This window comes from Cheilinus undulatus, linkage group 16 (assembly GCF_018320785.1).
Source record: "Cheilinus undulatus linkage group 16, ASM1832078v1, whole genome shotgun sequence".
Taxonomy (NCBI): Eukaryota; Metazoa; Chordata; class Actinopteri; order Labriformes; family Labridae; genus Cheilinus; species Cheilinus undulatus.
The window spans coordinates 19,786,641-19,801,788 of NC_054880.1; the positions used below are offsets into that span (position 1 = coordinate 19,786,641).

General features: G+C 39.9%; 1 protein-coding gene across 1 annotated transcript; it reads right to left on the reverse strand.

Annotated features, from left to right (window-relative positions):
- Nucleotides 1-11: 11 nt before the first annotated feature.
- Nucleotides 12-5,425, reverse strand: LOC121524107 (40S ribosomal protein S19). The gene is made up of 6 exons (XM_041809308.1): nucleotides 5,318-5,425; nucleotides 4,998-5,068; nucleotides 1,876-1,976; nucleotides 1,166-1,349; nucleotides 1,019-1,073; nucleotides 12-277 (listed from the first exon to the last, which is right to left on the reverse strand). Exons 2-6 carry the CDS (start codon nucleotides 5,066-5,068, stop codon nucleotides 230-232), a joined length of 459 nt encoding a protein of 152 aa, XP_041665242.1. The 5' UTR covers nucleotides 5,318-5,425; the 3' UTR covers nucleotides 12-229.
- Between the last annotated feature and the right edge of the window lie 9,723 nt (nucleotides 5,426-15,148).

The window sequence follows — 15,148 nt, forward strand, 5'->3', positions numbered from 1 at the left end:
ACCCTCACAAGGCCATCACTGCATTGCTATATGTATTGAAAAAAAAATCTGATTGTGTTGTAGAACATCCATGTATATTTATTTGTACTATAGACACATGCATGGCTGTGAAACACCTTTTGCACAGTTACCGTGGGCACTGAAGTGGTTTGGGAGGCAAGCAAACTTGAGTAAATAAGCAATAAGGCATTTCTGCATTTCACACATCAGGATTCTTTGCATGCATCCCTCAGATGGCGCTTTGTAAACTTCGCTGCTTCTTGTTTGCTGAGGCAACCTGAACATATAGAGGAAAAAAAAAGGGAAGCAGGGATAGTCATGAAGCCATATTAAACAGAGAGGCATCTACACTGGCTTTAAAGTCTTTTACTGATGGCATGACAGTAAATATCAAAGCATATTTAATTCTCTTTAATGCTTGTATGGCAATAACTGACAAAGAGTCAAAGTGAGAGACTCTGTTATGCTACATATTTGCACACAGAGAGGTGTGTCCCTTTCCAAATCATGTCCAATCAATCAATTTCATTCACCACATGTGGATTCCAATCAAGGTGTAGAAACATCTCTGCAAAGATCCAGAGAAATGGGACAAGCCTGAGCTAAATTTCAAGTGTTTTGGAAAGGGTCTGAATTCCTAATGTCAGTGTAATATTTCAGTTGTTCATTTTTAATAAATTTGCAAAAGAAAAAAATCTAAAATTCAATGTTCACTTTTTCATGATGGGGTACTGAGTGTAGATATATTAGATTTTTCTTTTTAACTGTGGCATCAAGCTGTAAAATATCACAATAAAAAAAATGTAGGGGGTCTGAATACCTTCTGAATGCAATTTTTATAGTCACTTTTTCATACTATCTTTTAATTCTGGTGCCAGTCATCATTACACTAAAAGTTGTTTGCCTTTGTCTAGATTAAATCAAATTTAATTTTCCTCTTGAACAAAAAATAGTTCCTTTAAAACTGGATTTCCTATGTACATAAAATATATGTTCTGCAGCTAAAGTAAAAACACACCTGGCCAGCAATCCTATCCAGATCTCTTTGACCCTGCGGGGTGAGTCTTCTACCACTGAAAATGATGTCATGAAAAACAACCATAAATTTTTCAGATCTTCAAAGCAGTCTTTACAATATCTCTCTTTCTCTCTCTCTCTGTCTCACCCATTTGGGTCTTTCTCCACCATCTTGAGGCCCTCCAGAGCCTGCAAGACCTTCCTCGCCACGTTCCTGGAGCCCACGCTAAAGTGGGCGGGGCATACCCCATTCCTCTGGCGCCCTCCGTAAACCTTGATCATGGAGCCAACACCAACCCCTCCGCGCAGGTACAGGTGTCGAGCTGTGGATGCTGGTTAGACATACAGTAAATATACTATATGCAGTGGGTAACGACATGTTTTTGTTATCTGTGTTTGACCGAAAGACACGAAATCAAACATTCCAACTTATCAAGTGTGTGACTTTTTTGTCTGCAGACCCGTATTCTTTTATGTACTTAGTATAGCTGAAAAGATAACATCAGCTGTCCATATATACTTTTTTTGCATAAACAGGCACAGAAAATCCACACAAAAGGGCTGTCAGATTTACATAAGTGGTTTGCGTTTTATGTTCCAGAAAATTGTCTTACTGTCTGAGAAAATGTTAAAAATATCAGTATTTTGCTATTCAAAAGCTATGTCAAATATTGTATACAGGCTTTAAAAAATATGTTTTTTCAATTAAATGTTAGGCTCACTTAATTAAAATCCGTTATTAACAAGAATAGCAAGTTTTTAAAGAGCACACTGATTTGATTTACAGTTGTGTAACAAATTATATATGACTAGAAATAATCAATTTGATGTATTAAGAATGACTTGAGTGTTACCCACCTGCTCTGGTGTAAAACCAGTTATCATCACAGGGAGCCAGCTCCTTATGCCTGGCAAGCTTCACAGTGTCGACCCATTCTGGGACCTTTAGCTTGCCAGACCTGAAAAAAAAAAAAAAAAAAAATACATGCAGATTGTTAATATTAACTGTATATTGAAAGAAACCTGTTTAGTGTGCTTTTGATTGAAAAGCGGTGTACACACTGTAGGTGCAAGCCACTGCACAACACTCGTACATTAAATAAACAGTGCCTGTATGCTGCATGTTCAATATTGTCAAAACTTACATGAGAGAAAAAAATGTGGCTTTACAGATATGTCAAACTTGTTATTCACATAAAGAATTTTTTCTTTGATGTCCTTGACGATAGATAAAAAATACTGTTATTGACATGCGGCAGCCTCTAACATTAAAGACTGCTGGACTCAGGTTTTAAACAACACTGTCTGAACAAAAAAGGAGTTCAGGTTTATCTAGCTGCCAAAATTATCTTAGCTGAGTAGTAGAAAAGCTTTATTAATGATTTACTATATGGACCAAAGTATTTGTCCACACTTGTTTGTTATTGAATTCAGGTGTTTCAATCAGACCTCTTGCCACAGGTGAATAAAATCAAGCACCTAGCCATGCAGTCTCCAGTCTCTTAAGAGCTCAGTCACTTCAAGCTTGGTACTGTGATGGATGCCACCTTTGCAATAAGACAGTTTGTGAAATGTCATCCCTGCTGAATGCACAGAGTCAACTACCCGTGATTTCCTTAGTAAGTGGAAGTGTTTACGAGCAACAGTTAAAGCAACTAAACCAACGGAAAACCACGTTGACGACTGCTAAGGCACATGATGCCTTAAAGTCACCAACACCCTCCTAATGCCATAGCCAAAGCGTTTCGAATGTCTACTGATATTAATGCAGGCTTGGGAGCATCATGGAATGGGTTTCTATGGCTGAGCAGCTGCATGCAAGCAGAGTCCAATGCTACGCTTCCAGCCTTGTGGCAACAGTTGCATTGGCATGATGACTGTGCTCCAGTGGACAAAACAAGTACCATAAAGACAGGTTTGATGAGTTCAGTGTAGAAGAAATTGACAGGATCACACAGAGCCCAGGCCTCATCCCCAATGAACAGCTTTGGGATGAAATGAAATGGAGATTGTGAGCCAGGCCTTCTTGTCTAGCATCAGTGCCTGGCCTTCATAAATGCACCACAGAATGAATAGGCACAAATTCCCACAAATACACTAAAAAAATCTTGAGGAAAGCCTTCCAAGAAGAGTGTATGCAGTTATAGCTGCAAAAGGCGGCCAGTTGTGTACATGTGTATGAATACATTATCATTACAGTCCCTGTTGGTATAATGGCCATGCAGGAGAATAATTTTGTCCATTTTGTGTGCATCAGAAAAACAAATTCATTTGTGACAAAAATCTGTGACACGTTCAGTAATTTCTCAGTAGAACCAACTACAGAAGAGATTGTAGATATAAACTATTGCCTATTGTACAGCCTTCACTCACAGTGACAGGTTTGTGGAGGCAGTTTTATAACCTTACTAAAACGGCCTCCACAAACATGTACAATGTCTATATCCTGTGTAAAAGTCATCACAGTGTTTAAAACTGGCATCTTGTCTGCAGCCAGGTCTTCCTCACTGCTTGTTGTCCTAGTGTGGTGTCTGTTTATTTCAGGATGCTCTGGAGAAAACAGTGGCATAGAGTTCCAGCTCTGCCCTCAGCGTCCCTGCTGCTTTCCAGGCTGTAACTGTGATTTCTCACATGTACAGAAGCCCACATACAATATTTATATCTACATTTTATACCCACTCTTCTACTATCCGTTCACACAGCTCTTTTCATAACCAAGATACATTACACATTGACATAACTCTGTTCCATCAGCTGCAGTTTCTGTGGTTTTATTTGCATATTTCTTCTCTCTCTTATCTGATTTAAAACCCTTGAAAGGTTAGATTGATGTTGGTAGATCTCAGTCTTTTTTCCATGTTTCATTTTTATGAGATACTTAATACTGCTCTATAATATGCATATGTTAATGAATTCATTTTGATATGTTGCTTTCCATGTGTACAATCAGTGAAGTTTATACCATGATACCTCTGCTTTTCAACAAAAGAAGAGGCAACATAACACAATATTTATGTGAAAGTATATGATCAACCAAATTTGCTTGAAATACCCATGTCCATATTTGAACTGTGCAAATAACCACATCTTAAACAATTTGAACACTAGTCATGCACTGATGGAAGGATATGGTGGTAAGGGGCTGAAGAGGGTGGTGGTTGGTCTTAATGCCTGGCCAGTTGAGAACCACTGCCATTGAGAATCTATGGGGAACTGTCAAGAGGAAGATGAGAAACACCAGACCCAAAAAGCAGCTATCAAAGCAACGTGGACTTCCATAACACCTCAGCAGTGCCACAGGATGATCACCTCCATGCCAAGCTGCCGGCATGCATTAATGCTGTAATTAACTCAAAAGGAGCCCCAACCAAATAATGAGTGCATATAAATGAACATATTTTTCAGAAAGCCAACATTTCTGTATTAAAAGTCCTTTTTGATTGGCCTTTTATAATTTTTTTTTTTTCTTTGAGAAACTGAATTTTAGTATTTCATTAACTGCAAGCCATAATCATCAAAACTAAAACTAATAAAGACTTTCAATTTTCATTCATTCTGTGTGTAATAAATCTATAATATGATATAGGAATTTCATTTTTGGAATTGACCTACTGAAATAAATTAACTTTTCAACGGTATTCTTATTTATTGAGTGGCTTAATAACCTCACAGTTCAACAATGTAAAGTTTTACATTCAAACATCTCTTGGACTCACTAAAATACTTGTTTTCAAAACATAAAAAAACCGTAGTCTGACTTAAAATATAAATTATATTGGTTGTTTGACACGTGGTGTAAGTGAGTAAGGCATTAAAGATTTGAATATCTGAATTTAAAGCGACTTGTAATTTCTCTACATTGAGGTAACCTGATCCGTCCTGAGCTCTCGTCCCTAATTTTCATATCCGTCCGCCTCGTGTGATTGACAGCTGCCCATCAGCCAGTCTTGTCGTGTCATCTGGTTTTAAGCGTTACTTACTTTTTGAGGAAAGCTGACAGAGCCCTGACAAAGTCCTGCTGGTTGACATCTTTCACCGTGACACTAGGCATCTAAAAGGCAAATTGAGAAAAGGTGAGTGTAAAAGTATATTTTAATTCGACAGCTGTTTCCTTTTAAGACAAAATGTACTGTCTGTCGCAGCCGTTGGGACGGTTAGAATTTAAAGCTAGCGTTAGCTACTAGCTAGCTAAAGTAAGTTAGCTGTGAGGTTAACTGTCATCACCACAACGACAGTGACAGTTACCTATACAAACATGTCTCATATTGCCCAGGAAGGTAATAAATTATCATCCATATACCTTGCTAAGTAAGCAGTCAGGTGGTCAGGCTTTGGGTGGAGTTTAGCCCCAGTTTCGCTAATGCGGCGAAGCAGCTAAAGGAAGGATGCTGAGGAGGGAGGCAGGGAGACTGCCCTCGTTTGGAGAGGATGATGCTGTAGCCTGAATTAACCTCTCCAGCAGCTAGAGCTTATTGTTAAAGTCATCCATAAAACATAATTATTCAAACACAAACGTGTGTATTCTCAATGTATTTAATTCATACAATGTGCACCATTTATGCTACAAACTGTAGGTTGAGCGATATTAAAATGTAGCTTTTGCACACAGATGAGGCTTAGTTTTAGCTTTTCCCGCTGAATCCCAGTAGAGGGTGCTGTTGGGACACCATTTTCGAGTCCATTTCTGTTCCATTATTAGACCCAAAAGCTTCTCCAATACTTGTGCTGCAGTCTACAGGTGACGAAAAAAACACCTCAAAGAGGAGGACTTCACCAACAGAGGATAATAAGTAGCCATTTAGTCTCATTATTTAACAGCTGTAAGCATTTGCTGCCTTCAAAATCAGTCCATTTTTTCTTTTTTGTTCTCTGAAAAGGTCTTGAATACAACCAACAGTAGTGGCTAAGAGAATTGAGAAGTCACATCAAGTTAATACGCCCTTTAAAAGATGCCTATAAGATCTTTAATTGCAGCTTCTTTGAAATGGCAAAGACTATACAGTATACTGTCCTCGATGCTGTTTGTCAAGATGATAGATGCCTGGAAACAAAAAGCAATGTCTGCTGTTAATAATGGAATAATGAAGTTGAAATGTGATTTAGTCTGAACAAAAGACTAATTATAGAGACAGCTTCCTATCCCAGGTAGCCACAATTTCATGTCTCTCTCCATTGACCTACTCAGTTCATACCTTCTAATTTTGACATTGTAGGTTACGTATTTGTATTGTTCTGAAGTTTCATTCATTCGACATTCTACTTACATGCAACAATCTCTGCAGGTCACTTATGGATTGCATTACTTAAAAACGAAATTTTACACAAGATGTCATTTAAATGTCTCTCAGATTCACAGTATGTAAGTAAGCTACTGTTTCCAAAGGGAATAATGCACATATTTTCACATGCAAAGTCCTGCAGGGTATTGTTTCTCTGCATATGATATTGATTATAAAGGGTGACAAAAATATAAACCTTTTGTCAAATTTAATCATACATTGTTTATCAGACCAGTACAATGGAATGTGCTTATCATTTATCACATTTTTGTATCAAATGATGAGAACAGTTATCTGGTACGCAAGCTTGATATTTGCATGGCATGATTTAGGCTTACACTAAACTTAAGAACTTAAAATTAAATAGTTATAGACTATAAAATAATATATGCTTATAGGGGAAATCGGTCAATTTTTTGCTGTTTGTAACATCTTTAATACAAGTAAAGCTGAATCTTTTTGAAGTTTTCACTCTTGATAAATACATTTCACTCTGGCAGCTTGAGATTAGTCATCTTTGTTTTTGTGAACTACTGTGACATCATAATCTGTTAGTATAATTGTCTTATTAACTGGTGTATAGTCATTCTCTGCAGTGCCAATTGTGTTAAATTTCTCTTCAAAGATTTGTTTTTTTATCAGACACTTCCTGTACCTGAAGTGTGATGTTTTTAAACCTGCTGAACTTACAGAAAATCCTGCAGGTTTAAATTATTACTTTCCTCGACCTCAAAAAGTCATGTCTTTCTTTTCAGGTATGTCAGCTAACATTGGATGCGGATTACCACCAGCATGCGAAACACTGCATCTAAAGCCAAGGTAGATGAATGTGTGTTTACAAATGTGCAGACATGTTCATACCCACTCGCACACACGGAGCAGCCCTGTGCTCTGTGTGTCTGCCCGTCTAAGCTTCTTCCCCTCCCCCCCTCTCAACATCTCTCTCCCCTTTTTTGTCCCCCTCGTCCTCTCCTTTTCCCTCTTGCTTGCTCTCCCCTGCCTGCTAGCACTATTTCGAGCCTCTGCCTGGAGAGAGAGAGAGAGAGAGAGAGAGAGAGAGAGAGAGAGAGAGAGGCAGGGACACACAGATGCGCAGTTTGAGAGAGGGAGAGAGAGAGAGGGAGGGGAAAGCAGACAGGATTTAGAGTTCAAGTGCACGTGCAGAAAATAGGCTGAATAGAGGAGAGTCAGAGCAGAAAGGAAACCAGGAAAGGGAACGACAGGGGCGGGAGACAAAGCCCACAGCAGCTCTTTCTCTTCTACTTTCTTCATCTCTATTTTCTTCTCTCCAAAAGAAAAGGTAATAGCCTTGAAAAGGGAAAAAGAACCAAATCCAAAAAAATTGTAAGCGTAGAAAAAATGTATTCCTGTTCTTGCTCCCTCCTCTTCCTCTCTTCTCGCCATCGATACACACCTCTTGTATCCCTCCCTCTTGGATATTTCTCCATGAACCCCCCAGTCTCTCACTCTCTCTCACCCTCTCTCTCTCTCTTTCCCCTCCCACCTCTTAGCGCACACACATGCACACACCCGGAGTCCTTCCCCTCACCATGCTTACTATCGACTCTCACTGGAGACGACTGCGACGAGCTCGTTTTTTCTTTCCCTTTCTTTTTCTTGCCAGTCTTTGCCTTTGGTTATGTTTGCACGTATGGAGGCACCTTTAGACAGCAGACTTTTCACCTCGTACTATGCATGGCGCCCCTGAAAAACGCAGGCCACGGATTGTCCCTGCGTTAGACTGAATGCCACAAAGCGCCTGTCCTCTTTTAAAAACAATTTCTCTGAAATTTTTTGAGGCAGAACTCGTCTAATGTCTTGAAACCTTTTCGAAGAAATCTCTTCTGTATCCTGTAGTGGAAGCTTGTGGCTGAAGAAAGGAAAACAGTGAATGAATGGACAGATGAAGGGGGGACGGGCAAAGAATGAGGGGAAAATGGAGAGCGTGGTCTGCGGGAGAAAGCCAGATAGAGAGAGAGAGAGGTAGGAGAAAGAGTACCGGCACTGGCAAGAAAAACAGGGAGGGGGAAGAAAGAAGAAGGGGGACCAGTAGGGGAAAGACTTATAGGAAGGTGGGACAGCTGGATAGGAATTGGCAAAAATCGCGGGAAAAAGAAGAAAAAACAAAAACTGCAGAATGAGAAGAAACTGAACTTCTCTCCAAACTCCGACTCGCACTCTTGGGTTTCCTCTGATTTTTGTTGCTGACATGATTTTTCATCACTCCTGTGATCACCCTCTCATTCATACGTGAGTATACTGTACCAACATGTTCTTCTCTGCCTTTTCATTGCTTCTCCTCTTCTTCTTAAAACCATTTGCCTCTCCCTGCCTTTCCTTCACTTAATTTTTTAACTCTCCTCTATTTTTTCTCTGTTGTTTGAAAAATGTGTTCCCTGGGTTGCCAATCCCCCCATCCTGTTCTTCTATCCCATCTTGTGCTTCACCTCTCTTCCTCTATCTCTCTCTTTTTCCTCCTCCAGCTCCTCTTTATCATGGGTTATCGCTGCTCTCTTTGCCTCTCCTTGAAGGATTACCTCTGCTCACATTTAGATGAGGGCTTTGGAAAGGGATCACTGAGTGCACCCAGTTTTAGGGGGCCCACGCATGGGAGGCTAGCTCAAGAAGGAGGCAGGGTGTGTGCACTTGTGTGTGTATCTGTCTGCACTAGCCATGTGTGACCGTGCATGTGTATGTTAGTATGTTAGTATGTTGGGGTGTGATTAAGAGTTAACGGAGCCGGCTGTGGCGAATGGTCACTCCTGTTTACGCATGCGTGGATTTGCACAATCACGTTTCATGTTTCATATTCATGAAAATGGTTGCGTGTTGCTGTAAAATCCACACATCTAAAGTGTCTGTGGGACGAAAACGTAGAGGAGATAATGCTGTAAGTACTGCAGGATTTCTTCATCTTCTCCTCTTATTGCATATTTCACTCCTCCCATGCTTCTCCCCCTTTTTCTTTCCCATCTTCCATCCGTTCATCCGGGTATCCCCAATCTATCTGTTGGTCCGCCTGTAAAGAAAAACCCACAGCAAAGATGTGGTTCGGTATCAGCACAAGATAAGATCGCCTTTGCTCAAGTAATAAACTTGAGTCAATTTCAAGAAGTTGTGCTTTTATTATCACTAGCGCATTTGAGCGAGATGACTTTTGTTTGATGTGGTGAAGTTACAGGTAAAGACGAAGGCTTTGGTGCAAATTACTGCTTATCTGCGCTGAAAAGATGTCGACAGTAGTGGATTACATGAAAGCATGATTTCACCGTAAGTACTGTTGGCTTACAATGTAAATTACAATGTATTCCAGAGGCCTAAGATAAATATAAAGAGCCTACAATCGATCATTTGTAGTCTATCGGTTGTAACCAGCATCGAGTAAACCTTTTTTCCTCTGCAGTGTTAGCCTCAGTTATCTCCTGGCATCTCCTCCTTTTCCATTTTCTCTTCTCCTGTGTTACATATCTACCTGCTCCATTTTTATTTACATAGCCTCCTGTTATCTCTGCCCACATTTTCTCTAGCACTTGCCACTGTTATCTTTATCCAAGATTGTCCCCTGGTATCCTTCCAAGGCGGGTTTGCGTATATGTGTGTTCGTCTAGAGACAATGTTTTTTTTTTTTTATTGGTGTGTGTTACTTAAAACGATAAGAGCTGCAACACCTCTTGAGTATTTGTGCTAGTTTCTGGTATTTTTGTCTGCTTTTAAATCTCTGCACCATCTGTTTTTGAATGAAGTAAGGATGTCGAAGCTATATGAGGACATAGATGTCAACAAAAGTTCGGATTAAAAACAGCACAGCTTCAAAGACAAACACTCTAGATGTGAGTAAAAAAAAGACACAGCAGAGTTGAGGCTTTCATTTATTAGTTACTGGCCTAGTTCTGTGATAACTAAATTTATAATACGCAGTCTTTAATTTAAAACACAACAAAGTGACATATACAAGCGAACTGTATCCCTGTATGTTGTGATAAACTGAGGGGAAAGGATACTTTTGTTTAGCAGTGTCCCTGGCTTGACCTTTCTGTGACCTCCACTCTAGTCCACAAGAAAATAAAAGGAGAGTAGTCTTTGATGTCAAAACTCTGGTCAGCAATTTTCCAGCCGAAGAAAAAGGACAATAAAAGAGATACATCTCCTCCCAAAGCTGAAAACTTGTTCTTATTTGTTCTTTTGTTTATGTGTTGCCAAACTTGTCCAGCACCTCTGATTCTCACTCCTGAGGGGATTTGGTGGTAATGCCAGTGTGGTGATAGGACCCCCAGGTTATGAAATATTACTCAGACAGACCTGGTGTTATGTAATCTTACATAACTGAGGCGGCAGCTCAGCAGGGTCGTGATCAGGGGCTCTGGAGGAGAAGCTATATGGGTCTGCTTATGGTATGAACTCACTGGCAGGGTCAACACACTCTGGGCCTTAAAGGGGAAGAGGCCCCGTCTACATAAAAACACTGAAGAATCCTCACATATGGACTTAAGTGCCTGACACCTAAAGGCTGAGGGGATTGTATTTCACTGCCTATTGTAGTAACTGTTTGGGTCATTCACTTACTTGATGTTCTTTTCTGTGTCATATGTTGAAATAGATCAAATCCTGTTTGAGCTAAAGGCTAACTCCTTTAACCAGCTCAGATCAATTTAACCCTCAACATCAGTTTGATGCTAGTAAAAATAAGTATTGATACTTGTTTTTATAGCCCAGCAACGAAGTAGAAGTCCTAAGTGCGTCATAAATGATTGTATACTGTGCAAACTGCAATAAAGCATAGTAATGTTCATCAACAAAAAATGGGAAACCTTACAGTTTATGTACAATTTAAGCAGTGTACAGGAGTATGCCTGCAGTTTTGAGAAGCTTCATTACTCACCTTCGCACCTGTCTTTTTGATGTATTTCTTAACAGTGTCTTATACGGACAATAATTCAAATAGTAAAGCTTGTATCATTTTAAAACACATTGAAAAAATGTTGGGGCGTAGATAACCTAGTGGTTAGGTTTCACCCCATGTACGGGTTCAATTCCAGCCTGTGGCTACTTTCATGCATGTCTCTCCCCCATTTTTTCTTAAAAAAAAAAAAAAAACCATCTTAAACTATTGAAGATTGGCAAAACTGTTGGCTATTTACATCCTGTTTGGATACAGACCTGCTTTTATTTTGAAAGAAAATAAGGATCTTTAGGCAAATCAAAAATTATGTGTGTTTTTAGCCACAGATAAAGGAACTTGTTATAGATTGTATAGGAAATAAGGGAACAGTAAAAAGATAAAAGTTTGAAAACACAAGGTGAAGAGGACTTTTGACTTATCTGCTATGTTGTATTTGAGGTTTAAAGTGAAATGAGACATTGAGGTAACATTGCAAAGCAGATGGATTCACCTGTTTCCATGTTTCTCACTGGTGAATCCATCATGCAAAGTTCCCGTCTGAACCGTTTGGGCCTGGTTAGAAAGTGACAGGACCAATCAGCGATGAGGGGCAGTACTGTCAGGCGCGGCGGAGTCGCGACGTAAGCGAGCAGCAACAAGAGGCCGGTGGAAGAGCTTAGCGTGGATGCTGCTAAAGCACTAGTTTTAAAAACGTTTCAAAAACGTCAAAAGTCGTGTACTGACATGTCTATAGTTGCCATGGTTCGCGTTATTCCTCGGTAGCTGCGCACGCGCACCTTGGTCGCACCTATGTCACGTGTTTTGTTGCTCTGATTGGCCCATAAATATGTGACAGACAGAACATTCATCCAGTTTTTTTCAAAGCCTCTGCCATTTCTCAAATGCTTAGTATTGAAGGTTTCCCAGATGGATGTGAGAAACAAATCCATCTGGTGTGTCAGGTTAACATTGAGGAGCATTAGTGTACTAATTCTACATCACTGTGGCTACAGGGAGATGCTGCATAACCAAAGTGTGCTGAAAGGGGAAATAAAGTATGTGATCAAACCCGCGAAAAAAATTAATGCACCTGTTATAGCCCCTAATTAACTGCAAGTAATGCATTGAGGCTGACAGCCCTAAACAAACATTTTGACAACATTAATTGTATCCACTTTTCAGAGAAGATACTGCAACAAAAGATAGGGTAACTTTTAAAATTAACTTCTAAAAACTAGCATGTTTCTTACTGCATGGTGTCCGTAGCCTCACAGTGGGGTACTATAGTCCTGTGCCATGGCCTACGATTCACTTTCTACCAGCTCTCTGCAAAATCTTGTGTGTTCCTCATTCATAAATGATGACATTTAACCGCAGCATACATTAATGGATCGAACAGACCTCAGGAATTCCCAGGCAAGCTGCCATTGTGTGTAGCAGATTTGAATTTGTGCTGTCGAATTTGTGTTGTCCCAGCTGGAAACCAACAAACTGGGTAGTACTAGTGGCAGTACAACATCAGGTGTGTTGTGTGAGAAAAAAGTAGACAATGAAAGAAAGAAAGAAGAACCAGTTGAATTTAATTATTCAAGGTTGAAAGATTCTTAAAATATAAGTTTGGAGTTGTAAAAAATCGAATGAGCTGTTTTGTGATATAAATGTATCTAAAGTAATCATAATTATAAGTAAATATTTGTGTGCAAATAATGCATTTGTATGAATTTTTTTCAGATCGAGTCTCAGAGATCCCCTTGTCCTTTTCACTGATGGCCTCATTGTATCAGGTAATAAGATATTTACTTTACTTAATTTATGGAGAATAAATATAAAGCAAATGCCCTTGTATTTAATGCTATCACTGAAGATGGTCTATAGTCTATTTATAGGTCTGTTTTTAACTCATTGCTTTATAGACAAGACTTTGGCTTAATGGCACTCAGCAGTCAGGAACACTTGGTCAGCCATTTTACCCTGTGGCCTGATCCAAACGTCGATGCGCCATCAGAATAATTGAATCACTCTTCCCTGAGTCATTCTGTCGTGATTAACCTCACAGATATGTGCTAACTGTGGACCAATGTGAAAGCAGCAAGCACACAATCTTTCATTTTAGCCAGCGTGCCTATTTGTGTCAATTTGGTGTCGCACCACTGTTGGCTGTGACTTATCATAGTTTGCAACAAGTGGAAGGGTCATCTGTTGGTCACGTCCCGATTATCAGATGTTGTTGAAAAGTGAGAGAGCACAGGATAAAGGGCGGCCTGTGGTCTAGCCTTGAAGCTAGCTTTGGAGATGCCTCACATTACATTTTTGTCTTTGTGCTGATGTCACCCCCATGCCCCCGGTCCAGCAGCAGGAGAATAAGAGCTACATTCTGCCTCTGCAACACAATAGCACCCTTCTTGCCCTGATATTTTTCACAATGTGTTTTTTGCAGGGCACTACACACGTATGCATACACATATTCTCTGCAGGAACCACAGAGTTATCTCAGAACCAAGCTACCTGATAATTTTATTTTTGTTGAAGGTGTTTGCTCACCCATTTGAGGTATAGTTTGCTTTCACTGTCAGAATCCCTTCCTAGTTATGGGTCATTTGTTTTATTTCCAGGACTATTTATAGCATCCATTTAAAATAAGATATTTTAATTCAGCTGTATAAATTGTGTTGGGTCTGTGGTATGTGTACATTTAAGATTGTCAGTATAAGTGATATAGAGGAGATATGTCATCCACTGCAGTACAGTACAATGGTGTAGCATGGGTTAACATCTGAAGACAGGAGGAATGTGTCCGGGTCAACCAGGAGAATTCCTCAGTCCTGTGCGACTAGGTAACTGCACTGACAGGAGTCCGCCACCTATTTTAGCAAGCACACTGCCGCCCTGCACCTCTGTCTCATTGCCCCTTTCTATCTTGTTTTAATTGTGTCTGCCTGCGTCTCTTTCTCTCTCTCCAACACTCCCCTTGTTCTCCTCTGTCCGGCTCAGAGTCTGCCCTTTTTCCACTCTCTTCCTTTTCATCATTTCATCTTTTGTTCTCCCAGCTCGCCCTCTGTCTTTTTCTGTCTCTCTCGGTTAATCTGTCTGTCTCACTTTTAGTGACACATTTTTTTGTCGTCCTTCTATCTTCACTTTTTTGAATTTTTCCCAGTGCACTTTGTGCTTATGTTTGTTTTCAAATGCTCTCACTTTTCTTTATTTACACCCCAAACATCATTCAGTTGTCCTATTATTCAATGTTAAACCTTCAACTTCATCTTTTTTTTTAATCAAGCCCCCCTCCCCATGTCTGCCTCTTTCTGCTCCATATTGAGTTCAGTGCTGCAGATGCTTTCAGGAGGGCACAACAAAATGACATTTTCATCCTCTGTATGCTAGTGAAGTAACACTGGCATGCTTGTTATTAAATCAGGGTTGTAGCATATATAAGGTGACTAGCAGTGATGGCCATGTATGATTTATGTGGTGCATTCTCAAATGAAGACTGGGAGATTTCATACAAGCCGTCTTCCTGAGTGAAGGAGTTTACAGAGTCTCACCTCTTCATTGGCTGACAGAGGAAGTGACAGACAGACCCCCAGGTACAGGAGCGTTTCCGCTGATGGCAGATGTGGCAATTTGACACAGTCTGCACCTCACAGACATGCTCACTGAATGGAAGCACATTTCCTCTTCCTTTTGGACAGCCCTGTAGCTCAGGCACATCTGGAGATGTCCTCGTTCTTTTCCACTAAACATCAACATAAATGTGGATTATTTGTGCAATATTTGTCAGACTATCTTGATTATTTTTTTTCCACAGAGTTAAAATGGGTTCACTGTATAAGCAGTTATAACATTTTACACAGAAATTGCATGTGTTTTCTTCTCCATTAATATCAACTTCCACCTTAGTGCTTTCAACCATACCGTAAGTAACATTTTAGACAACAAAAACTAAGACAGCATGTCTGATATTGGATTGGATATT

Excerpts from the sequence above, each read along its gene's own strand:
- LOC121524107 (XM_041809308.1), bottom strand. The coding sequence starts at position 5,068 with ATGCCTAGTGTCACGGTGAAAGATGTCAACCAGCAGGACTTTGTCAGG. Across the intron at positions 1,350-1,875 it reads CTGGTTTTACACCAGAGCAG|CATCCACAGCTCGACACCTG; the intron begins GTGGGTAACACT and ends ATGTCTAACCAG. Across the intron at positions 278-1,018 it reads TGGATAGGATTGCTGGCCAG|GTTGCCTCAGCAAACAAGAA; the intron begins GTGTGTTTTTAC and ends CTATATGTTCAG.